Raw genomic sequence first — 24093 nt, 5'->3', positions numbered from 1 at the left:
AGTTTTGTTGTTATATTTTTGTCAACGTCAAGAACTTTCACCATTTCAGTTATACCAACTTTCTTTGCTTTATGGAAATATTTTGGTTCAGCAAATATTGCTATTCTATAACATTTACCATTGTTTGTATAAAGAACTATTCTGTCAATGTATTTGTATTGTTTGTGTGTGTAAACTTTGTTCTGCTTCAATTCGAAGAGATACTCGAATACGTCCATCTTTTTATTCTAAGTAAAATGTCATTTCCGAAAAATAGAAGCGTGAGTGTTTCAAAAGGTTTAATGGCGATGGCAGATGTGAAGTTAAATTCACCAACTCAAACAAACAGTCAAAGTGTTGTTGTCAATGTCAAAGAAAGAGATGTTGAAGTGGGGAAACCATACGAAGACCAAGATGGTATAACAATAGTTCCTGTAAAAGAACAACCAACATACCCTGAAGTTAGCAGAGACTTAAGTTCTGTTGCAGATATTCGAAATGACTACCAACAACTTAAAGACAAACTTAAAACCCAGGAGAAGATTTGTCAAGCTTTGGGTATAATGTTAAACTTGGTCGAACACAACCCTGTAAAAGTGAACTCATATGTCATCGCACCTCATGAAATTTTGAAAGAACTATTGAAACTTTTGACAGAGGCAGACGATATAAACATCAAAGAAATAGAACCCGACATTGCTTGCTGTGGTGTTTCATACAATGTCATTGACAAGATATACGTTATGAAAGGAGGTGAAACGTTGAACTTAAAATATAGTTTCCCAGACGTCATAAAAATATTTGACGACCACAACATTTCATTAAAGTTTGTTTGCTAAGTAAATGGCAGAAGACATAGTGGTTTATACTATTACGACTAAAAACCCTGAGTCATATAATTCTATAACAACAAACTTACAAAGTCCTCAAGGACGATATTGTAAACTGACCTTAAACACGATGACGACTAAAGCCTGTTTTGCTCTTTTGACACCAGAAGACTTTGTTGTTGTGAATGGTAAAAAATACTTCTTTGAAGATACTTACTCAGATATACCACCAACAGGTTTTGTTGACTTATTTAATACTTTAAGGACGGATGTAACATGTGCTGCAACTAGAGCAGGTTTCATTATGTTTGGATGTCCGACTGAGTTTACTATAAACGATATGAGCTATAATACAAAACTTATTTCTGGTTTTTACTACCAACAGTTTCCTATAACAGGAAAAGGTGTCATACAAGGAATGTCTATTCCATTGACATTAAGCACACCAATCTTATATATTGTTTCAAACTTAGGTTCAAAGTGCTATTCGAATGTCGACAGAAACTACTATGACCAAAAAGATACTCATGCGTATAACAACACTTTCTCTGCTGGTTTGCCTATTGTTCATTCGAATGCAGAGTTTTCAGCTTTAGTAAACTCAAACACTTTAGCAAACATAAACTTAACCTTAGTTGACGCAAACTTTTTCCTGTAAAACTTTTATGTCCTATGTATTTGTCAATGACGGCAGAAAGTTTCGATTGGAAGATGCAACTGGTGAAAGTATTGTACTAACAAGAAAACTTCAACAACAAATAGCTCAAGAACAACAAATGCAACAAATGGAACAACAAAGTCAAGAATAAAAAAATATTATTTTTTATTTTTATAAAAATGTACAGAATAGATGTTTCAGATTTTTATGACTTCCAAGCGTTCAGAAATATGTGTCCATTTAGAGACTATAACAAAGCAGTCGAGAATTTGAACGTTTAGTCATTTATGTTGACTCTGCCCCAGAATGTTATGTCATGAAAGAATGGGATGTTGTCTTTAAACAAACCAAGAGCGACAATAGTTTCAGAACAAGAATGTAGACAGAAACTTAAGAAAATAAAAAGTCGTACAAGTTGGCATGAAGTGTTAGATGCTTGGGATATCTTATTGTCAAAGTTAGAAGATTTTTCAGTTCGAGGTATAAAGTTCTATAACCTTCTCCAAACTTCTATTCTATCTTCACTGGATATAAATACGAACAAGTAGAATGGAAAGAAAATATTATAGAAGCTTGGTTAGACCATGTCAAAGAAATTATATGCAATGGAAACGAAAGAGTCTATGAGTATATCTTATGTTGGTTTGCAAACATCTTACAACATCCAAGTGCTAAAAATGAAACTGCTCTCATTATAATTGGAAAACAAGGAACTGGTAAGAACACTTTCTTTACAGATATCTTATGCAAACTGTTAGAGGGCTATTCGAATCCGAATATGACAAACTTAGAAAACATCTGCGGTAAATTTAACTCTTCAATAGAGAATATGAAACTTATAGTATGTAACGAACTTCAAAGTATAGATACAACAAAAGTTTTGAACTCAGATGCTTTGAAGAGTCTTATAACAGACAAAGTTGGAGTTGTTGAAAGAAAATATAAAGACCAAAGAGTTTGTGAAAATGTTGCAAATTTCATCATGGTTTCAAACAACGCCGTTCCGATGAAGTTAGAAAGTTCTGACAGAAGATATGTAGTTGTCAGAACGTCAGAAGCTCATATGCAAGATACAGAATATTTTGACGACTTAGCAGAAACTTTGACACCTAACTTTTACAACCACTTGTTCTCATATTTCATGACATTAGATATTTCTAAGTTCAATCCAAGACAAATTCCACATACCGAAGAGAGACAAACATTGTTAGAAGCAAACAAGAGTGTATATGAACTGTTTATAGATGAAACCGACTTTGAGTGTTTAGATGAAAGGTCATTGTACGATGAATATAAACAGTATTGTCAAGAGTATGGTTATATGGCAGCTTCTAAACGTACATTCTTGGCAAATGTCAAAAGTCTTTTAGATGTTCAGAATGGCGTATATACAAAGAAAAATTTTTCTGAGTAAATTTAAAAAAAATATTTTTTTATTTTATTTGAAATGTACGCTGAGTTTGTTGGAGAAGACCGTTGGGAAACTTGTTTGTTAGATGAGAAATATGAAATTCACTGTTGTGAGTCATTTGAAGTCAGAAACAAAAAGACAAAAAGAGTTTTAAGCGAATGGGAGCGAAATGACGGATATGCTGATATGAAGATGGGTGGAAAACACTATCTTAAACATGTTGTCATTGCAACTCATTTTATACTGAATCCTAACAATTTACCTTTTGTAGACCATATAAACCGTATAAGAAACGACAATAGACTTGAAAACTTACGTTGGGTCACTGGTTCTGAAAACAATAAGAACAAAAGCAAATTTGGAGATATAGTATTCGAATTTGTCGACGAACTAGAAGATGAAGCAATTGAAATTACAGACTATGGCAAGCATACGTTTGAGTTTTACTACTACAGCGAAGAACAGGACTCTTTCTACTTTTATACCGGCGTAAACTATAGAAAATTACAAGTATGTTTTACTAAGGCAGACTATGCTTATGTATACGCTAGAGATACAGATGGAAAATACGTTAGACTATTTCTTAACAAATTCAAGAAGCTATATGGCATACCATTTTAAAACGTTTTTAAAAAAAAATATTTTTTTATCCGATAGAAAAGATGACGAAATATATTTCAGTCAACAAATATATGACAGAAGTCAAAGATAAGTTAGCTCCATTCACATATTTGAATGTTTACTTCTACCATTTTGAAAAGTCTACATTTGACAAAGTTTGGAACATCGAACCAGTTAAGTTTGCTATTGTGACTAAAAATGGTGCGAAATTTGAAGACTTAGACATAGAAGGTTTGTTAACAGTCAAAGAAAATTTTGACAGAAGGTTCTCAAACCTTAAAGAAGGCAAAGCATACAAACTTGTTATACCTTATGAACCAAAGAAGACAGACGACTATGAATATTATGAGTCTAAGATAGTTGAAGTTCAAGGTAAATTAGGTAAAAAGATTTTAGAGTCTAAGCCAGTGTTTGCTCCTAAAGAGGAAGAGAACATTGACATTGACCCAGAAATGTTCTAAAAATAAAATTTTATTTTTACATGTCAAATTTCTTTTTCTCTGGCTCTGGTTCAGGTTCAGGTTCTTTCTTCTCTTCTACTTTTTTCTCTTTCTTTCCTTTCTTCTTCTTTTCTGGTGGAGTTATGTCAAATTTCTCCGAACCATATTTATGTAAAAGTTCTTTGTCCTTTAATAGCTCTTCTATTCTGTTTCCTATTTCATCTTCAAGAACAGCGCATGTGTCTTCTTTGCATTCTAAGAACTTTTGTTGGACTTCATCTTTCCAATCGGCGTCATCTCTGTCAACAAGTCTGTCATTGACAAATTTTAAGACTTCTCTGCCTAATGTTTTATGGTTCTTGTCATATTCCCAGAAACAGAACTTTAGAACAAATTCACCTTTCTTGTTTACACTATGTAAGATTTTATGGTCGACAGAAGTTTTGCTGTCGAAAAGTTTGTCTCGAATATAGATAGCGAAATCGCTAGACATTTTCAAAAAGATAAAAATTTTAATTTTTCTAAAAATATGTTAGAAAAAAAGTTTGCTGACATTGACAAGAAATTTGAGAATGTTTTAAATAAGAACAAGAGGAAGTTGGAAAATGCTCAGATAAAACCCATACATGACAAGTTCTTATTTGCTCAGAATGGTATAACAGGTCTAATTGCACCACCTGGGTCGGGTAAGACTTTCACTTATCTTAAAATGGCTGCACAACAACAAGAACTAGATGAGAAGAACCCATTCTATGAGTTAGTAGTCATTTGTAGTACTTCTGGTCAATTTGACCAAACCGTCAATTCGTTCAAAGATATTATAAAGAAGTCTAAGTTAGTATGTATAAAAGACTCTGAGTTGTTAGATTGGATAAAGAAGTACCAAAGAAGAGTTTTGAAGTACAATGCTATAAATGAGTATGTCAATTCGAAGTTTAAAGACCCAAATGAGGAAATGCAGAGAATATTAGAGAAGAAACACTTCAGAAACAAACAGAAAGAGATAGAATACATTTCGAAGAAATTGCAATCTTACGATTGGAAGACATACCCTCACAGATGTCTTCTTATCTTAGATGACTTTGCTTCTCATCCTTTGTTAAAGAATAGAGAACAAGACATGTGTCGAATTCTTAAGAAGCTCAGACACTTTAACATTTCAGTTGTCATTTGTGTACAGACAGCCAAGAGTTTAAGTAAGGATGTTAAAAGAATACTTACTGATATCATACTTTTCCCTGGATTGTCCGAAGACGATTTCATGGAACTTATGAAAGAGTCCATGGCAGGTAAGTTTGACAGACATGAACTATGGGAGAAGTACAAAGTCATACAAGACCCTCATACTTCTTTCAGAATTCACATCTACGCGAACAAAGTTCAAATTGTAAAAAGTCAAGCTTGAAAAATCTAAGTGTTTGAGTCTTAGTCTGTTGTGGTGCTGGGGCTGTCGGTTCTTCTGGTTTGGGAAGACATTCAGGAAGAGGAACGTCGGACATTCGTTTGTGTCCTGTCGGAAGGAAGAACTTTTCCTGTTGTCGGGAAAAACTTTTCCAGTTGTCGGGAAATTTTTTTCCAGTTGTCGGGAAATTTTTTTCTGTCGTTCGACCAAAAAGTTCTCAATTTTCGAAAATTTGAATGGTTTACGGACGAACAACAGGAAAATTTTTTCCAGTTGTCAGGAAATTTTTTTCCAGTTGTCGGGAAATTTTTTTCCAGTTGTCGGGAAATTTTTTTCCTGTCGGATGGAAGGACTCGGAATGTCGGAAGGAAGAACTTGGAATGTCGGAAGGAAGAACTTGGAATGCCAGAAGGATTTGACAAGACAATTTACCTTATAGAGCTACCTGAGCCATCTGAAGTCAAGCGTAAAAATAAATGGTTCATTTACTCTGCTTGTTTGAAGTTGTCAAAATACTCTGTTATTTTTTCTTTCAGTAGCGGCAAATCTTCTTTGAATGTAAGTATTGTACAACCTTTAATATCATAGTGTGTTTGAGGTAACGTATCTTGAACTATTTGTTTCACATCTTCATTCGGTGTCATTGAAATCGGTAAGTTTTCGCGATAGAACCAATTTCTGTCAGATTTGTAAATCTTAGCAAGGTCGTAAAAGCTTTTGTTGTTTCTTCTGACTAAATGCAACATAACCATATCTCTGTCTTCTTCATTTTCCATCTCTTCAGTATAAATCATATACTTATAGTTCTTTTCCTTTCCTTTTGGTACCGAACGTGGTATTCTTTTCTGAAGGCTTTTGTCTTTTGCTTGAAGTTTCTTTTCCATCTCTTCACGTTCTTGTCTATGAATTTCGTCAAGAAGTCTGTAAATATACCAAGCATAACGAGGTGAAGCCCACATTGCAACAGCATTTACAAGAAGTCTATGTACATAATATCCTCTCAAACCAGGAGCCAAATTCTTGCGATTTTCATGAGTTTTAGGCAAGACCGATTTTTCTCGGTCTAGAGAAATTTCACTCAAAAGTTCTTGTGTGCTTTGGTTCCTAAACCAATCGTCTGCGTGTTTAGTATCTGGAGCAAAACATGCTGTCAAAATACTTTGCATTTGGTACATATCGTCTTTGACCGAACGAATGAGACGGAGTTGTTTGTTAAACTGAACCCACTCATATTCTTCATTTATAGCTTCATGGACTATAACTGTTGTTGTGTTCTCTGTTGTTGACATATCTGTCTTTACATACAAAATAAAAAAAATAAATAAAAATAAAACTAACTTTATTTTTTCTATCTTAAGGAAATTCATGATTTTTGTTGCTGAATTCAATAAAAATAATGTTTAGGTGAAGAGGTGAAGCCCACATTGCTACAGCATTTACAAGAAGTCTATGTACATAATATCCTCTCAAACCGTTTGGCAATTTTTTACGATTTTCATGAGTTTTAGGCAAGACCGATTTTTTACCTACTCGCTGTTCTTTTACGATTTTCATAGAGTTTTGGCGACCCGCGGTTTTCTACCGGTCGCAAACATATGAGAAATTTCGCTCAAAAGTTCTTGTGTGCTTTGGTTCCTAAACCAGTCTTTAGGAAGCTTAGTATCTGGAGCAAAACATGCTGTCAAAATACTTTGCATTTGTACATATCGTCTTTGACTTTCACAAAAGACCAAAAATAAACGCTTTACATGTATTTTTCAGCAACTTCGTCAAATAATTTTATAGCTTTCTCTATCTCATCTACTTCAAACGTTTCTTTACCTTTCGTGGGAGCACCATACAATTTCTCAAACTTTTCAAGTAGTTCTGTTTCTGCAGCTCTCATATCGTTAACAAACACAACCTTAACTCTATTGACTATACTGTCATATCTTTGAGTTATATTAAATGTTCTTCCTATCTTATATCTCTTTGTATTGAAGTCCTTCGGTTTCTGAACGATGTAAAGTAAGCCTTCACTGCAACGTTCCGTATCGAATGAACCATATGTTATGAAATTATATCCAACAACTGGGTCTAACCAGAACAAAACTACTGGTATAAGACTTTTGTCTATAAGATATGCTGTAGTTCCATGAAATCTTACCGATATCATAAGCTCAGGATTTCTTGTCAAAATTTTCTGAGTTGAAGCATTTTTAACCCAGTCGTGTGCTTTCTTTCCTTCAGATAGTGTTAAAATGTCTGACAAAGAATATTTCTTGTATTTCTTTGAGTATCTTACGTTTAAATCACATATTCTAACCATTTTGGTGTCATTGTCTATCTTTCTAACTGTTTCAAACTCAATGTTTAACATTTTCTGTTCTTACATACAAAATAAAAAAAAATATTTTAAAAAAACTAGCGTTAATTTTATTTTGTATAAAAGATATGATTTCAGGGATTTTTTTACGATTTTCATAGAGTTTTAGGCGACTGGGTTTTCTTACCTACTCGCTGTTCTTCACTGTTTTCATACGGAATCTCTTCTCTCGGTTTTCCGAAGGAAGCAATCTTATGCCATTTTACTCAGATTTTTGTGCTGAATTCAGCAAAAATATATTTTAGGGTAGAAGGGTATATCTACCCCGTTTTCTACCCCGTTTTCTACCCTCTTGAATTTTCATGATTTCATCGTACATGTTTTGTCAAGACTTCTTCGTAAATGTTTTGTCAAGACTTCTTCGTAAATGTTTTGTCAAGACTTCTTCGTAATGAGCGTAAATCAGACAAAAATATATTTTAGGGTAGAAGGGTATATCTACCCCGTTTTCTACCCTCTTTTCTACCCCAGTTATTTTATAAGCGTTTTACATGGTAAACATTGTGAATTCGTGAAATTCTAAACAATTTCGTAGCTTCTATTTCTTCTGTCAGTATGTCAAAAGTTTTAACGATACCGAAAGTCTCTTTATATTTCTTCTTGACGTCAGATAGAAGGAAATCGTCAGCAGTTGGATAGTTTTTGTTCAGAAATTCTAACATGTCCATTTTATCTTCTGCTGGTTTCTCTACTTCTTTCTTTAAGTCAGTATGGTCTTTTCTCATTCTTTCTATCTCTTTGACGGAGTAGTTATATTTCCTTGTTGCTGCTTTACATTTTGAACATTGTGAGTTCATTTTTGCGTTATATTCTGAAACCTTACCTGCTAGTATGACTAAGGCGTCAATGGTTTTCTTTAAATCTGAAGCAGTTGGTTTTATCTGTTCGTTCCATATTTTACCTCTTCTATCTTTATCTCTTATCTGCCATACACATTTTGCAACTAACGAAACAAAGTTGTCGTAGGTCTTAAATTCTTCAGATTTATATATGTCAGAGATGTTCTTATATACCATATCGCAATCTTTGTCCATGACTTTGTGGTTGCAATGAAATCCAAGAAACTCATAGTTTACCTTTCGTATGAACTTCTTTATTTCTACTGAGTCAGTTGCTTTGACTTCTATTTCATCGAATTCTGGAATAGTAAGCTTTTGTTGTTGTATTTCAGGAAGTTTAGGTAGATGGTCAATAATATCCTGCATTTCATAAAGATACTGTTCATTTGTTTCATCTTTTGCAGTGCAATTTAAATCTCCTTGGAGAAGTTCTTGCTTTATCTTCTGGATTTCTGTTTCGAAAGTATATGAAGAAGGAATGAAGCTTTTCATCTCTACTAACATTGAAGTTGGGTTCATGACTAACGAGTTTGGTGCTGTTGTTGCTAACATGTTCTTACAATAAAAATAAAAAATATTTTTTGGTGGGACTACCTTTATTTTATTTCAGCACAAAATGAACGAGTTTGGTTTAAAAATACGGTGGAGCCAAAAATGGCTCGACCTCAAAAACAAGCATTTTGTGAAGAATATACCAACCCGCTGTTTTCCGCGGGTTGCTTTTTTTATACAAAGTTCAAGAGTTTTGTGTGTTTTCTACGAGGGTAGAAATGAGGGTAGAAATGAGGGTAGATATACCCTTCTACCCTAAAATATATTTTTTGGTGGTACGTCGGACATTGTTCTGAAACAGTACAAATATTGTTCTGAAACAGTACAAATATTGTTCTGAAACAGTACAAATATTGTTCTGAAACAGTACAAATATTGTTCTGAAACAGTACAAATATTGTTCTGAAACAGTACAAATATTGTTCTGAAACAGTACAAATATTGTTCTGAAACAGAAAATTTTTCTCTCAAATTGAGAGCTTTTACGGGAAATTTGTTCTGAAAAAGTACAAGACTAGTTCTGAAAAAGTACAAGACTAGTTCTGAAAAAGTACAAGACTAGTTCTGAAAAAGTACAAGACTAGTTCTGAAAAAGTACAAGACTAGTTCTGAAACAGAACAAGACTAGTTCTGAAACAGAACAATGGACAGCATCGAGCCATTAGATGAGGCAATTTACCTTATAGAGATAAATGAAGTTGTTAAGCAGTATTTGGGCAAGGACAAAGCCAACAAGTCCCTCGGCGTCTGGTTGTCTGGAAGAGGTGCGCTGAAAATCGAGATTTCGACTGGAATTCCAATTCAAATACCAGAAAACACTCCTGTAGACGACATAAAGGAGATGAAGAAAGAAGCTCTTCTCAAGTTCTTTGCAAAGCGCCCATGGATACAACTTCCAAACAGAGAGAGTCCAATTCCACGAATTATACAAATTCTCAGAGCACTGTTCCACTTCTCTGGTCAGCCGTTCTACATAACCTGTGAAGGCGACATCCAACCAGTTCAGTAAACATCTCATTTTAACTAACTTTTTTGCTGTCTTAAGGAAATTCATGAAAATTCAACGGGTAGAAATGAGGGTAGAAAACGGGGTAGATATACCCTTCTACCCTAAAATATATTTTTCAGTGCTTTTTCAGCACTTTTCCGTAGTTGTATATGAAAGACAATTCGAGATAAAATTTCTTCATCTGAAATAGTCCTACCAGTATTTGTAAAGATATAGTCTAACGGTTTTGTATCTGCTACTTTTGTTCTTTGTTTTTCAACCTGAAGCATTTAATATATGTAAAAATATATTGTTTTAAAAACGTTTTTACTTCATGCAATGTTTTATTTCATGCAATGTTTTATTTCTGTGCCGTCTTCAAGTATGCCCCAGTACTTACGCTTGGAGAGGACATGAACTTCGGAAAATACCTTATCTAGCTTAAAACAGCCCATCTTCTCACCGACTAAACCCATTTCAATGAGTTTGTTGTATCCTTCTTCGTTCGTCATGAGTGCATCGATGTTCTCATAGTAAACCACAACTTTGGATTTGACTTCGGAGAAGAATTTGTTGTAGTTGTCAAGGACTGCTTTTGCGAACTGAGGGTAAGACCAATGTTCGACAATAGGTTTTAATGTGGTTACTAAGCCACTTTGACCTTGAGTGAATTCGTACTTCAAAACAAAAGGAGAAAACCTTTCAACAAAGTTGTCGACCTTCTCATAATGTTTACTCTTCATCTCTTGAGGTTTCTTTATGGAATATCCCCATGTCGAATTCATAAGCAATTTGAGTGTCATTGCAAGTTTGGGGTTTGAAGCTTTCCTAATATCATATAGTTGTTGTATGACTTTTCCAACTGTATAGTTCCTTCCTGGGAACTCACCGTCTTCGTTTGGAATTCCAGTCGGGATATATTGGACGAACCTCATGTACGCAGCGTTAAGGTCGACATAGTATATCTTTTCATCTGAGTCGAACTTGTCGCAACCAATTGGTCCAGTTTGTGGAAATTCAAGTGAGTCTCTTATCTTCTGAGAAACTTCTCCTGTTATCTCATAAACATCGTCGAAGCAACCTGTTTCATATAAAACCTTCTGACCTAACTCAGATGCTCTCCAATACAATTTGACGTCAATTGGATGTCTCAATGGAAGTTTGTTTATAGCATCTTGAAGTTCTTGCAACCTCATTGGAAGTTCTTCTGGTTCAGGTTGGTATCCGAACAATCCAACTCCTTTTGGAATTGTGTACTTCTTTTGTACTAGAACTTTGTCTGGAACAACTTTTGGTCTTGCTAACAATGAAAAGTTTGTTTCGTCTTTTGGTACAAAAGTTTCTGTCAGCTTGTCATCTGGAATTGGTTCCAACAAACCTTTCTCGAAAAGAATGTTTACAGCTCTGACAATGTTGCACTTGCCTTTTCCGAACAATGGGTTTGTAAGACTTTCGTTCAACATGAAGTGGTTGTGGACAATTACAATCTTCAACCATGGCAATTTGAATCAACAACATAGTCGTCGTGTGAAGAACCTTTCTCAGTCGGAATGTTAACTCGGATATTCACATTTGCCAACGGTGCAACTTTTGCCAATTGACTTCTGAGCATGTACCTTGTCTTCACACATGACTCAAGATACTTCATCTTCTCTTCTGAAACAAGACCAGAGTTCCTGAGACATGTAAGAATACAAGGTTCATTGACAATTGTTTCAATTGAATTGTAAATTCCATACCTTGTCAAGTCAATGTCAGACTTATTTATGAACGGGAAGTATCCAGCATGTTGTCTGACTGCTTGAGGGTTAGGTTGGTACCATTCGAACTTCACGCTTACAATTCCTTCAATTGCATTCAAAATGTCTGAGTCGGAGTCAAACATTTGTTCTCTCTTTGTAGTCTTGAAAGCGTCAAGAAGTTGTGCGGCTGTTGTGACATTGCCATGTGCATAGTATATATGACCGTCCAAATCTGTTACGGTTAGTCTGAGATTGTATCCTTTCTTATTTCCGTCTTGTATGGCAGCAAGTACACCCATGAAGCCTTCTTTGTTCTTTCCTTCGTCAAAGTTTACTGTAAAGGTTCGACCAGATGTAATTTGACTTCTAACTTCACGGTACTTTTCATATGCATATCTTGTTCTTTCCATGGGAGCATGACCATCCTCTGCACTACCTTTTTTCCTTCTCAAAGGATGCAATTGTTCGTCATGTTTCCAGTAGAATCTGGCAAAGCCGTCGTGTCCTTCAACTTGAGGCTCAGTAACATCGAAAGGTATGTCCATAAGACGTTCTTCTTCTAACCTCTCTAATCTGTTTGGATAGTTTGCGCGTGCTGTTTCTAAGTCCATTTCATAGCGAAGACCAGCCAGTTTGTCATAGACTTTTATGGGTCTTCCCTTCCTATATTTAAAATTCTTCGAAACTTTCCAACCATATCTTTCTAACTCTGCTTTTATTCTAGCAGATTTTCTATCCATTCTATATGGGGGCATTTTTATAAAAATAAAAAAATGTTTTTTCTTTACTTTACGTAACCGCCTGCTGCCATAAGTCTTTGACGCCAACCCATACCAGCTAATGAAGGTTGACTTGGTTTAGTTTGGAAACTAAACTTTGGTTTTGGTTTATCTTCAGTTTTTGGTTTCTCTTCTTCTATCGGTTTTTCGTCACTTTTCGGTTCCTCTGACTTTACCTCACCTGCAGGAACAGTTGTGTCGTCAACATCTTCATAAATATCATATGCCATTTGTTTTTGTTTTCCTTTCAACTTTTTGTTTTGTTTGTAAAGTTTAGAATATTTCGACTCTAAGTCAATGAGATGTTCTATAATGAACTGTTGGTCAGTGAAGTAAACTTTTCCATCTGTTGTCTCGAAAGCTCCTTCAGACTTCAATATTTTATTTGTGAGAGTCTGTTTCTTTTTTGAGATACTAGCCGTTCCATTTCTATGAAAAGTGACTTTGTAGTTAGGGTTTGTATTTCCAGACCTGGCACTTTCTATTATTGAATTTTTCTCTTCATCTGTAAGTTCTTTGACAGGTTTTGACAATGGTTCTGAACTTTTTGTTTGTGGTGTCAAATCTACGGTTTCAACTTCTTCGGTCATTTCATCTCAGTAAAAAATTTTAGTTTGGTTTGTTTTCAACTGGTTGTTTAGGTTTTTTAAGTCGGTCTAAAACTTCTGAGGTATAGGAGACTTGACAAACACGTGGTGTGTAACTGCTGGAAGCCGACAAATCCATCTTGAACCCATTTGTCTCAATGCTGTATTGTTCATTTCATCTCAGTAAAAAATTTACATTCCCCAAGTTTGAGGCGGTTGAGGTTGGTTATTGTTTACCCATTGTTGTGCATGGTTATATCCTCTGTTAAAGAATCTTTCACCTTGGTCCATATAGTGTCCTGCTTGGTTATAGTAGTCATTTGCTTTGTTATAATAGTTTCCTGCTTGTCTTCCTACATTGTCCATCCATCCTTGAACTTTTCCTCTTGTTTCAGGATTTGGAATAAGATTTGCTGCATCTCGTGCTACCTCCCAACCTTTCTGTACAGTTTGTATAATAGGTTGTGCTTTCTCTTTAAGTATACCTAATGTACTCAAAATCTTCCTTCCAACTCCAAATACACCTCTGGCTATTGTTCCCACTGCGGGCAAAAATCTGGATGCAACTCCTGCTAATGCGCCAAATAAACCCATTTCTTATGGGTTAAAAATGACGAATCAAACAAGGACCCCTATGTTTCTAAGCAACAAAGAAAGCACTCATGGTAAAAATCTTTAGTTCAACACCAAATGCTTGGTTTATGGATATCTTGGAAAACATTCCGAGGTATAGAGAAGATGGACCACCATACTGGCTAATATTTGTTGGTCAAAACACAAGATACTGTGAAGCCATACCATTACAGTCCAAAAATATTTTAGATGTGAAAACTGCTTTGACAATATTCGTTGACAAATACCATCCAACAAAACTGACATCTGACTGTGAAGTTCTTTCAAATCAGACGATATTAAAAACTATCTGCGTTCAAAAAATGTAAACCAATATTTCATTGTCGACCAAAACCATTCTGCTCTTGGTGTCATTGACAGTTGTAAAAAATCTTAAGAGACTTAAACCAACCACAAGGTGGTGAGGTAGATGAAATGTCATATGACGACAAGTATAGACATTTCTCCATGGCAAAGATGAGACAAGTTTTAAATATTTACAATAGCCGTAAACAAAAAGGTTTGGGAAACCACTCCCCCGAAGAAATGAAAAACAACCCGACTTAGAGAAAGACTATATATTTAATAGTTTAGTCAAAAGAGACAAACAAGAAAGAATGCCAGGCTTCAAACTTAAGAAAGGTGACAAAGTAAAAATAGAAATACCTAAACGCGACCCATATGAAAATACTATTGACTATGACAACAATGGGAACTCGACAGGTACTCGCATTCGTGTTCGTAAAAATAGAAGAAAGTATACAAGAGAATATTATGAAGTTTTAGGCAAACATGGCAAAATGTACACACTGCAAGCAGAAGATAAAACTACTATTGTCAGACCTCGTTTCAAACTTGTCAAAGTTCAAGGTGGTATACTTTCAAAGACAGTTCCTAACAAATATAAGACAACTCCTGACGAATATGCTAAAGAAGTTGAAAATGACGACTAAGCAATTCTATACCATGCGTAAACTGTCATGTAAGGTGGCATGTAGTCTTTACTCTGTCCCGTTGTTTCCGAATATCCTGTAATGCGATGTGTATGGCTTCCTCCTCCCTGAGTGTCATCCCAGTAACAATTTATAGCAAACTTAACGTCGTCTTTAACATCATATCCTTTACCTTTTGTCATTCCTGTCCAATCCCAATATCTATGCTTATGCCAACCTGCTTCAGCTGTAGTTAAATTTATGTAGTGACTGTGTGCAGGTAGGTTTTCACCTGAAATCGTTTTACTTCCACCTGTTTCCTTTGAAGAGTTTGCACAATACAAAAACCTGTCGACTATTTGAGTCCAAGTTCCGAGACCAAGTACTACTTCTGGTCTGGTAGAGTTCATTGACGTGTAAATAGAACCTATAGGATATAGTGTTTGAAGTATTTCAGTCTTTAACGTTTGAAGCTCTGTTTTGTCTGCTTTCTTATATAACTTTTCTTCAAGTTCATTTACGTCAGAGATGCTATGTCTATGATATTTTTGTGCGTATGTTCCTTCTGTCCATCTGAAAATATACTCTTTTGTTGCATCTACATATCCAGCTATCCATGTCGAGTCTGCTTTTGTATTCCTTAACTCTGTAACACCTTTCTCAAGCTCTTTCAACTGTTGTCCATCTTCCATTAAACCTCTGGTATGACTTGAAACCGTTTGTGTCAACATATCTACAGTTTCTTTGTCGGCTTTAAGGTCTAAACATCCTGAAACCCACCCTGTATTGGCTTTACCTTCTAAAATCTTCGATGTCCGTTCATGGTACCATTCAACCCTTTTTATAATTTCATTGTCTTTTTCATCCACATATTCCTTATCTGCCTTCTTCACTAACCCACTAGCCATACGTGCTAACTCATCGTCAACATACTCTTTGTCAGCTTTCTTTTCAACATCCTCTTTTGTTGCATATGTTGCATCTGCTCTGTCATGTTCTTCTTGAACTTTTTCAATGACATACTCTTTGTCAGCTTTGTTGTCAATATCTGCTTTCAAAAGAAGTTCATCTATAGGTTTCTCGTTTAAAGTTCTTTTTGTTGGATTTATACAAACAGTATGGTTCTTGTTGTCTTGAAACAGAAACTCGTCTGTCATTGGGTTTATCGTCAGTTTTAAGTTTCCTTCTTTCAATGACTCAGATATCTTAGAATAGTTTGAAAAGTTTGTTGTGTTCTTATTTAGAGCTTGCAAAATGAGTTGTCGGTTGTGTTGTATTTCTCTCATAGACGCTGTTTCTTTCGACATTTTTATTCTAGATAAAATATGCTTCCAATAGAAAAAGAAAATTCAAGAGTTGCTACAACTAAACCATTAGATGAACTTTTTACTAATGTCGGTCAAAAGTTTGAGACAGAGACCGTAAAGCATGAAGGCTATCGTTTTGACTACCCATTAAGATGGCTAAGAGACCCATCTGTCACAAAAGCTATTGGCTTTCGTAGAATGAAGTTTGTGTCTGTAGAAGATAAAAGTTTTCCATTTATTGTAAGGTTTCATATAGATTATATATCTGAAGGGAAACGAAAAATGTGGGAAGAAATTGAGCTAATACAAGTTGACCTTTCATCTTCTCTACAGACTGCGTTAAAAAATATAGAAGATAAAATAAATTCATGTTATGCAAAATATGCTGATGAATATGCAAATACCGAGAGCACACTTTATGTGAGAATTGTATATGACAAACAAAATTCACAAGTGTCATTTCAAATCTACGAAGACAATCCAAAGAAAGACGAACAAATATATACAGAATTCACTGCAATGTCATGGTATTATTTGCAAAGAATGTTAAATCAGAAAGTCGAACTTCCTTTAGCAAATATTTACAGTCGATATGCAAGAGATGAACCATATTTATTTAAAGATGTTTTCGACCCAGCTGCTATTATTGTTCATGCTTCATTTTCTGGCGCCCAAAACTCTTTCTTATGCTTGGCAAATGACTTTTACGAAAAACCTACAAAGTTATACGAACCACCAAGTGGAAGTATTTCAGACTTTCAAGTATGGTTTACTACAGATGGAAGAAAAAGAATAATTCCATTATACCATGCGTTTTACTTAGAACTTAGTTTCATATACAACTACTATCGAACGGTAAAAATATAATTTTTTAATACGGTTGAGGTGTTGGATTTGGTTGCCAACTAGACTGTGGTGCAGGTTCAGGCTGTTGTATAACAGGAGCTTGTTCTTCTGGTTCAGGGTCTTTAGGTATAATACCAACGAACTGACCTACTCTTTTACCAATATTTTTGACACCGTTCCAAATTCCTCTTCCGACGGTTTTTATTCCATTCCATATACCTCTTCCAACATTTCGAAAGAAGTTTCCTATCTTACTGAAGAAACCCATTTTACTATATGTAAAAATCTAATGTCCGCCTAGTCTCTTACGTTTCCTGTTGAGTTCCATAGCATTCTTTAACTGGAGCTCATACATTCTGTTTCTCCTCTGGTAGAAAACATATTCTGGGTCAACTCCTGTGTTCGCGTCATCTGCATAAAGTTGTTTATATCCCACTTCAGGGTTTGTATAAAACTCTTTCCATCTCATATTTGCATACCATGGTGGCAAACCTAACGCAGCGTCATTTGACATGGCAGTTTGCATTTGTACATCTGTTGGCACTTGACCATAGTTTGCCATTGCAGTTTGTATTCTAACTTCATTTGGAATATTCTCTGGGTTTGGTTGTCCAGGTTGCTGTGCATTCGCTAAGTTCTGTGCGTCCATTTAATATTAGATAAAAATATCTCTTACGAGTACATATGCTGAACATTTGCAGGCATTGGTTCATCTTCATATTCTCTATATCTTTCTGCCACGTCAAATAAGTAAATGACACAATGGAAAAAACCTAAAACAAGTAGTCCTATTTCAAACCACATTTACTTACTAGTAAAATTTCTTTGTTATGACACTTTCTCCAGTTTATAGGACCTCTCTCATATTCTATCTTGTCATATCTAAACTCATAGTCATGTATGTCCTCTAACCATCTCATGACACTTTCCAAACCACTTTTATCGGATGTAAAGTAAAAGCATGGATGGTTATGTAAAACGTCTAAAGTTTCTAAAGAGTCTCTCAAAGTCCAGTCTACTTGGTATTGAAAATCCCATGTGTTATAGAACGGCGGGTCCACTATAAAGAAAACATTTTCCTTGTCTTTATATTTTTCATACAACTCTGTCCAATGACATCTCACAAACTCTATACCCTCAATATATTTTTCTATGTTCTCTTTGAAAACATTTGTATAGTTAAGATATAAAACTTTTGACATAAGTGTTTCAATGTCATGAACTCTTATAGCACCACTATATAATAGTCTAGCAGATATACTATCCCAGTCTATATATTCTGCTTTTTCAAAACCTTCTCACAAATATTTTTCTTATCTAATGGTATACGTTCCATCTTACCTATAGGTATCTTTTCTTTTAACGCTTTCAATATATTGTTTGTGTCTGGTATATGTTTGAGACGGTCCATATAGTTGTCGAAGTCATTGCATATAATCTTTGAGTCTGGGAATATTGTATGGCACAAATGGGATATATAGAAACTTCCACCGAACAAATCTACAAATGTTAGACCATTCGGTAGTTTCTTAAGTTCTCTCAATATAATATCTTTACATTTACTCTTATTTCCAAAGAACGGTAACGGAGGTTTTGTAAAATTCATTTATATATAATAATAAAAATGTTTTTACCCGAAAAGTGACAGAAAAGTGACAAAGCATGAAAACATATATAATTTGTGAAAAGTGAAACATTATATAATGTTTTCGACCCAGAAGAAGGCTTCTTCCCAGAAGCAATGGAGGAAGAAGAAGAGTCCTCCGAATTCACACCAGAAGACTAACAATTTTCCGAATAAAAACTTCATTTATACTAAACATCTTCGGGGCTAGAGGGCACGAAGTGCCTGGAAGCCCCACTACCTTTTTTTTTTTTTTTTTTTTTTTTTTTTATAAAAAATTAACTTCTTACGTAAAATTAAAACTAAGTTAAATTTATTTTTTTTATTTTTTATTTTATAATAAATGAGTATAACAACTAATTCATTGAAATCTTTAAAGTTCACTAATTCAGAATTAGAAAATATTTTAGAAAATTTTGGAGACGAGTGGGGGACAAACTCGCCCATTGTCACTTTTTCATTAACCTTAAACTTGTAATTTTCATTATTTTTAATTAACCTTATTTCTTTCCCAATTCCTGATTTATTTTATTCACTTACTATTAAAAGTCACATTTTAATAAAATATAATAATTTATTTATAGCATTTTTTACTATACTGTAATAAAAAATTAATTATAATAAATTAAATGTTTATTAAATCAAATGTTTTCTTTGCAATAATATTTTTAATGTTGAGTAAACAATGTTGGGATCAAGTGTATCATTTTTCAGACCTTTCTGAACAGCTTCAAGCATACTGATGCATTCGACTTTTTTAAATTGTGTCATTTCTTCGAAATCTCTTGTGACTTTTTTGATAACTTTAACACTTCTCTCTGAATCCAGACCTTTAATTTGCAACTTAATCAGGAATGAAGGAACAACACTGGAATATAACTCGATGACAAGTTCATCGAGTCGAAGATTTGGTTGTACACCACTTGTATGTGCCGGATACCATTGTGTCAAATTTTTTCTGAAATTAACTTTAAAAGTACTAAGTAAGATCATGAGATATAGCAATATATGTTTAAACTAACTTATATTTTGGTTGTACACCACTTGTATGTGCCGGATACCATTGTGTCAAATTTTTTCTGAAATTAACTTTAAAAGTACTAAGTAAGATCATGAGATATAGCAATATATGTTTAAACCAACTTATATTTTGGTTGTACACCACTTGTATGTGCCGGATACCATTGTGTCAAATTTTTTCTGAAATTAACTTTAAAAGTACTAAGTAAGATCATGAGATATAGCAATATATGTTTAAACTAACTTATATTTTGGTTGTACACCACTTGTATGTGCCGGATACCATTGTGTCAAATTTTTTCTGAAATTAACTTTAAAAGTACTAAGTAAGATCATTTATTTTTGCATAATATAATGCCAATATGGTTTCTTTTGATTTTATTTCATTTATAAGCAAATCAGATTTACCCAAAAACTCCACTCCATAAGCGTTCATTTGCTAAATTAAAAAGTGACAATGGGCTAGTCTGTCCCTTTCTCTTTTGGAGACGGTTCTTATCCAACATATATGCAGAATGTGAAAGAGTTTTCCAGATTGTTGAATGAATTTAAATATAACGGACCAATTACTAAAAAGGCTATAATGAGATATTTATATCCCAAAAAAGTTGAAAAACAGGAGAATATTCCTCTTTATGGTCCAGAGGACCTGGGTTCAGAGAGCCTTGAAACACCTCCTGAATATTTTGAAGAAAAAATTAAACAAGATGAATATTATAACGATGAGATTGAGAAATTGGAACAATTAAGAAATGAAATAGATGAAAGAATTAGTGAATTGAGAAATGCTGAGAATGAAGTAGAGGGTTTAATGAATATCCCAGCTTCAGAATCAGAAGTTCAAAAATCACATGAGGAAAGATATAAAAATTACTTTTTGGAATCTACTAAAAATTTATTAGATGGTGATATTGACGAAACACTTTCAGAAGAAGGCACAAAATTTATTCATAAACATAAGCTTCAGTTTATTGACGATGGAGATTATCCATGTATATTACTTTCACCTCCTCTTGATTCTGAAAAATTCAAAAAAGCACTGAAAAATGTAACATATGCAACAAATACGATTAAGAAAGAAGACCATGATATTTACACAAATTATTATTTAAATAAATGTACAGGTGTTGATAAAGTTTTTGATTTGTTAGATAAAATATCAAAAGAAACAATTGGAACCTATAAAATTTTATGCGATTGTGGTTTCATTATTGAAGATACCAATAATGTTTCATATGAAAGAACAGCACCGAAGGAAGACGAAGTTGAAAGGTCTATACCATTCGTTATTAAGAACATAAAAGATATGAAAACTTATAAACATTATATTTATTCATTTATTTCAGAAAAAATGGAAGCAACCCATAAAAATCTTCTCATCATTTATAGCTATTCATACATTCCTTTTCAAAGTTGTGAAATTAAATAAGACAGGAATTAGATTTAATGTATCAGGGTACGCATTCTTGAGTAAATTAAAATGTATTCGTCACGTCGCAGATGATAAAAATTTATGTGTTCTTAATTCATTTTATGGACTTTAGCCCTGGACTTTAAAAAAAATAAACTTTATTTTTATTTATTTTTTTAATTTTTATTCTTACATAAATGAACAAAAACGGAACAGCTAAAATGAATGATAATCAAATAAGAGCCGAAGGTAGAAGGTTATTTAAACGCTTCTATAACATTCCTGATGGTGTTAATCCTAAAACTCGTAGAAGTTATTTAAATGAAGCCATAGATGCATATGAAGGATTTGACATTTCATCAGAAAGTGAGAGGTTAGCAAGAATGTTAAACGTTAATATTGATTTTTATTATTGTGATCCTCAACCAGAAGACGTGGACATAAATAAGGTAGACTTTCCATTAGTGGAATCAATAATGATAGATCCAGAATTTGAAACAGTAAATATTTTATTAACACAGAGTCCATGTGGAAAACTTCACGCTGACAGAATTACAGACGTTGAAGCACTCACAGGATATAAAGTTTGCCCCTTTTGCAAAGAAGAAGTATATTCTATCCGTGATGATCCAGAAAGGAAAAACCAAAGAAGATTTTTAAAACATTGTGAGAAATGTAAAGAAAATAATGGAAGATTAATTCAAGACGTTCAATTGCAAAACACAACAACCATATGCACCACATATCACGAAACAGAAGATATATCAATGGCTATTAGCACATAATTTGCAGGAATATTATAAACCAACAAGATATTATATTACTTTTGACTTCGAAACATTAGAGACTAAAGAAGAACTTCAACTTTCTGAATGTGCAACTTTGAACGCTTACTTAAAACCATTTATGGTATCATCAACTGTCAAATAAAGCCGCAAAGCGGCGAGGTCGTAGACCGTGATAAAACATTTACGAGGAATTTTTGCTTAACATCAAGTGATTCGTTCATCTCTGATTGGATTGAATTTTTATTTTCAACATGTTCATTAGTTGCTAAATCAAATATTGAACAATATGAAGAATTAATGAATACATTAAATGAAAAACAAAAGGAAGCAATGAAAGAGCTTTTAGATGAAGAATTTAATAAAGTGAATATCATTGGTTTTAATTCAGGAAAGTTTGATTTAAATTTAATTCTTCGTGATTTAAATACTGCAAAATGGAAGATAAAATCAATGCTGGGTTTCTTCTTCTCAATTTAAGCAAGTCATAGTAAAGAAAACAAACTGTCCATATGAATTAAAGATTTATTGACATCAGAAATTATATAGCGGGTGGAACATTAGACCAATTCACTCAAGATTTCGGAAACAATAAATCACGTGTTAAATCCTTTTTCCCTTATCAATTCATCACATGGGAGAATTACGAAGATGAATTATATAAAAAGGAACCATTCACTCAAGATTCATTTTATTCAGCATTAACACAAGAAACAATATCCGATTCAGATTATCAAATATATCTCAATGATGCTAAAAATTTTGAGAATAGATTAGAATATTTTATTCATTATTGCAATAAAGACGTTGAAATTATGATTGACCCAATTGATAAAATTATCGAAGAAATATTTGTTTATAAAATTGACATGCTTCATAATCTTTCTTTATCATCGAATGCATCAATGATTCGTTACGCGTTAGCATATAAGAACTTCAATCCTAACGAAACATATCCAGAAGAAGAAAATGTGGAATCAAGTTTTGAATTAACAAAAAAGTATTGGAAATATAAAATTGATTCATATAAGAAACAAGATGAAAAGGCGAAAAGAGATACCAAAAACAATGTTTCAATGGATGACTATCAATACTATCACAATTTAATCCTTTCATCTAAATGCAAAATGTGTGGTAAAGCGTTTACATATGTAAATAAACCAACATTGGATAGAATCGATAATGAAAAACCACATACCAAAGAAAATTGTCAGTTAATGTGTTGTTATTGCAATGTCGTAAAATCAAATAAAGATGAAGATGTTCAACGTTTAAGAATCAATTTAAGAAATTATGCATTAAAAAATAATTTACCAATGACTTTAGATTCAGTTGAAGCTTATCACATTCTCCGTAATGGAATTACTGGTGGTCTATCAAATGTTCAACATCGTGTTAATCTTAAAGGAATCACGCACATTAATAAACTTTCATATAATCCAGAAACTAAAACTGTATCAAATGAGGACACCACCAACATTATGACTCATTTCGTTGGAGTTGACTTTAATTCATTATATCCTTCATCATTTTCATCTAATCCTCATGATTTCATTCAATATACTGACCATAAAATGTATATGCCGGGAAGATTGAATGGTGTTATCATTTGTGATATAGCAACAAAGAAAGCAAAAGCACTGGGAATTATTAGAAAGAAAAATACTTTATTCGTGGCTGAAGTAAAGGGTCACATTGATGAAAAATACATTAATGATTACATAAACTTTTTACCGATAATAAGAAACTTAGATATTATCACAGATGAAAAAACAATTGGTAGTTTTATGTATAATTACATGAAATCTGTTGTGCATGAAAATTCGGTTCACTTCACTTCTGACAAAAGTGACAAGTTTACATGGCAAAAATAGTTTACATGGCAAAAATATATAGGGTATTTTTTTTTAAAAGTAGTTATCTTTATATATAAAAATAAAACTTTTGATATATTTGAGTAAATGATTTATTAATTTATTTATTTATTTTTTTTAAATCAAATCATATAAATATATATATATATAATAGTGAAATAGAACAAGAGATAATTATTGATGATTAAATTGTAGACGAGGATAAAAGTTTAGATAAATTAATAAAATTAGTGTGGAATCAGACAAATTTCGGGTTGTTTGCGAAGGAATTGTTGGCTATGATGTACTGATTCATGATCAGTACATCATAGTCAACAATTCCTTATACAAAGTTCAAAAACTTGGGTGCAATCAGAACTGATTGCACCCAAGTTTTTGAACTTTCTCGAGGGAATGAAAGGGTAAGAGGTATACATTATGAATATATACCTCTTACCCTTCCATTCCCTCTCTGACAGCGGGAAACTTTGTCTGAATGTTAAACTATTC

At 33.5% G+C, this 24093-nt stretch overlaps 14 protein-coding genes across 14 annotated transcripts, besides 5 other annotated features; 6 read left to right on the top strand and 8 right to left on the bottom strand.

Moving 5' to 3' along the window:
- Positions 1–15924: part of a mobile genetic element that runs on past the window's edge.
- Positions 3652–3960, top strand: TVAGG3_0159820 (protein of unknown function, DUF4108 family; the record flags this gene model as incomplete). Its single annotated transcript, XM_051224937.1, has 1 exon — positions 3652–3960. A coding segment is annotated over one exon (309 nt), but the record flags the coding sequence as incomplete, so codon positions are not given.
- On the bottom strand, positions 3977–4249 carry TVAGG3_0159810 (uncharacterized protein; the record flags this gene model as incomplete). Its single annotated transcript, XM_051224936.1, has 1 exon — positions 3977–4249. A coding segment is annotated over one exon (273 nt), but the record flags the coding sequence as incomplete, so codon positions are not given.
- Positions 4895–5344, top strand: TVAGG3_0159800 (protein of unknown function, DUF4106 family; the record flags this gene model as incomplete). Its single annotated transcript, XM_051224935.1, has 1 exon — positions 4895–5344. The coding sequence occupies one exon, from the start codon at positions 4895–4897 to the stop codon at positions 5342–5344; it is 450 nt and encodes a 149-aa protein (XP_051109921.1).
- TVAGG3_0159790 (uncharacterized protein) lies at positions 5827–6225 on the bottom strand (the record flags this gene model as incomplete). The annotated part of the gene is made up of 1 exon (XM_051224934.1): positions 5827–6225. The coding sequence occupies one exon, from the start codon at positions 6223–6225 to the stop codon at positions 5827–5829; it is 399 nt and encodes a 132-aa protein (XP_051109920.1).
- TVAGG3_0159780 (organellar and viral DNA polymerase type B) lies at positions 7086–7700 on the bottom strand (the record flags this gene model as incomplete). Its single annotated transcript, XM_051224933.1, has 1 exon — positions 7086–7700. The coding sequence occupies one exon, from the start codon at positions 7698–7700 to the stop codon at positions 7086–7088; it is 615 nt and encodes a 204-aa protein (XP_051109919.1).
- On the bottom strand, positions 8183–9097 carry TVAGG3_0159770 (organellar and viral DNA polymerase type B; the record flags this gene model as incomplete). Its single annotated transcript, XM_001310273.2, has 1 exon — positions 8183–9097. One exon carries the CDS (start codon positions 9095–9097, stop codon positions 8183–8185), a length of 915 nt encoding a protein of 304 aa, XP_001310274.2.
- On the top strand, positions 9741–10106 carry TVAGG3_0159760 (uncharacterized protein; the record flags this gene model as incomplete). The annotated part of the gene is made up of 1 exon (XM_051224932.1): positions 9741–10106. The coding sequence occupies one exon, from the start codon at positions 9741–9743 to the stop codon at positions 10104–10106; it is 366 nt and encodes a 121-aa protein (XP_051109918.1).
- TVAGG3_0159750 (uncharacterized protein) lies at positions 11715–12567 on the bottom strand (the record flags this gene model as incomplete). The annotated part of the gene is made up of 1 exon (XM_051224931.1): positions 11715–12567. A coding segment is annotated over one exon (853 nt), but the record flags the coding sequence as incomplete, so codon positions are not given.
- On the bottom strand, positions 12612–12836 carry TVAGG3_0159740 (phage tail repeat-like family; the record flags this gene model as incomplete). The annotated part of the gene is made up of 1 exon (XM_051224930.1): positions 12612–12836. One exon carries the CDS (start codon positions 12834–12836, stop codon positions 12612–12614), a length of 225 nt encoding a protein of 74 aa, XP_051109916.1.
- Positions 13386–13787, bottom strand: TVAGG3_0159730 (uncharacterized protein; the record flags this gene model as incomplete). The annotated part of the gene is made up of 1 exon (XM_051224929.1): positions 13386–13787. One exon carries the CDS (start codon positions 13785–13787, stop codon positions 13386–13388), a length of 402 nt encoding a protein of 133 aa, XP_051109915.1.
- Positions 15925–16062: 138 nt separating the features above from the next.
- On the top strand, positions 16063–16911 carry TVAGG3_0159710 (uncharacterized protein; the record flags this gene model as incomplete). Its single annotated transcript, XM_051224928.1, has 1 exon — positions 16063–16911. One exon carries the CDS (start codon positions 16063–16065, stop codon positions 16909–16911), a length of 849 nt encoding a protein of 282 aa, XP_051109914.1.
- Positions 16912–17176: 265 nt separating this feature from the next.
- On the bottom strand, positions 17177–17452 carry TVAGG3_0159700 (uncharacterized protein; the record flags this gene model as incomplete). The annotated part of the gene is made up of 1 exon (XM_051224927.1): positions 17177–17452. One exon carries the CDS (start codon positions 17450–17452, stop codon positions 17177–17179), a length of 276 nt encoding a protein of 91 aa, XP_051109913.1.
- A 1486-nt stretch (positions 17453–18938) lies between these two features.
- Positions 18939–18976: a terminal%2Cinverted (terminal inverted repeat of MuDR-5_TvMULE4 transposon ID:TVAGG3_0159690).
- Positions 18939–20014: a mobile genetic element.
- Positions 19977–20014: a terminal%2Cinverted (terminal inverted repeat of MuDR-5_TvMULE4 transposon ID:TVAGG3_0159690).
- Positions 20015–21142: 1128 nt separating this feature from the next.
- Positions 21143–21730, top strand: TVAGG3_0159680 (uncharacterized protein; the record flags this gene model as incomplete). Its single annotated transcript, XM_051224926.1, has 1 exon — positions 21143–21730. The coding sequence occupies one exon, from the start codon at positions 21143–21145 to the stop codon at positions 21728–21730; it is 588 nt and encodes a 195-aa protein (XP_051109912.1).
- An 869-nt stretch (positions 21731–22599) lies between these two features.
- Positions 22600–23604, top strand: TVAGG3_0159670 (DNA/RNA polymerase superfamily; the record flags this gene model as incomplete). The annotated part of the gene is made up of 1 exon (XM_051224925.1): positions 22600–23604. The coding sequence occupies one exon, from the start codon at positions 22600–22602 to the stop codon at positions 23602–23604; it is 1005 nt and encodes a 334-aa protein (XP_051109911.1).
- Positions 23605–23842: 238 nt separating this feature from the next.
- Positions 23843–24093: part of a mobile genetic element that runs on past the window's edge.

Source organism: Trichomonas vaginalis, chromosome IV (genome assembly GCF_026262505.1).
Source record: "Trichomonas vaginalis G3 chromosome IV, whole genome shotgun sequence".
Classification (NCBI taxonomy): Eukaryota; Parabasalia; order Trichomonadida; family Trichomonadidae; genus Trichomonas; species Trichomonas vaginalis.
Note: the sequence above shows the minus strand (reverse complement) of the source record. Positions and strands in the feature narration are given on the sequence as shown.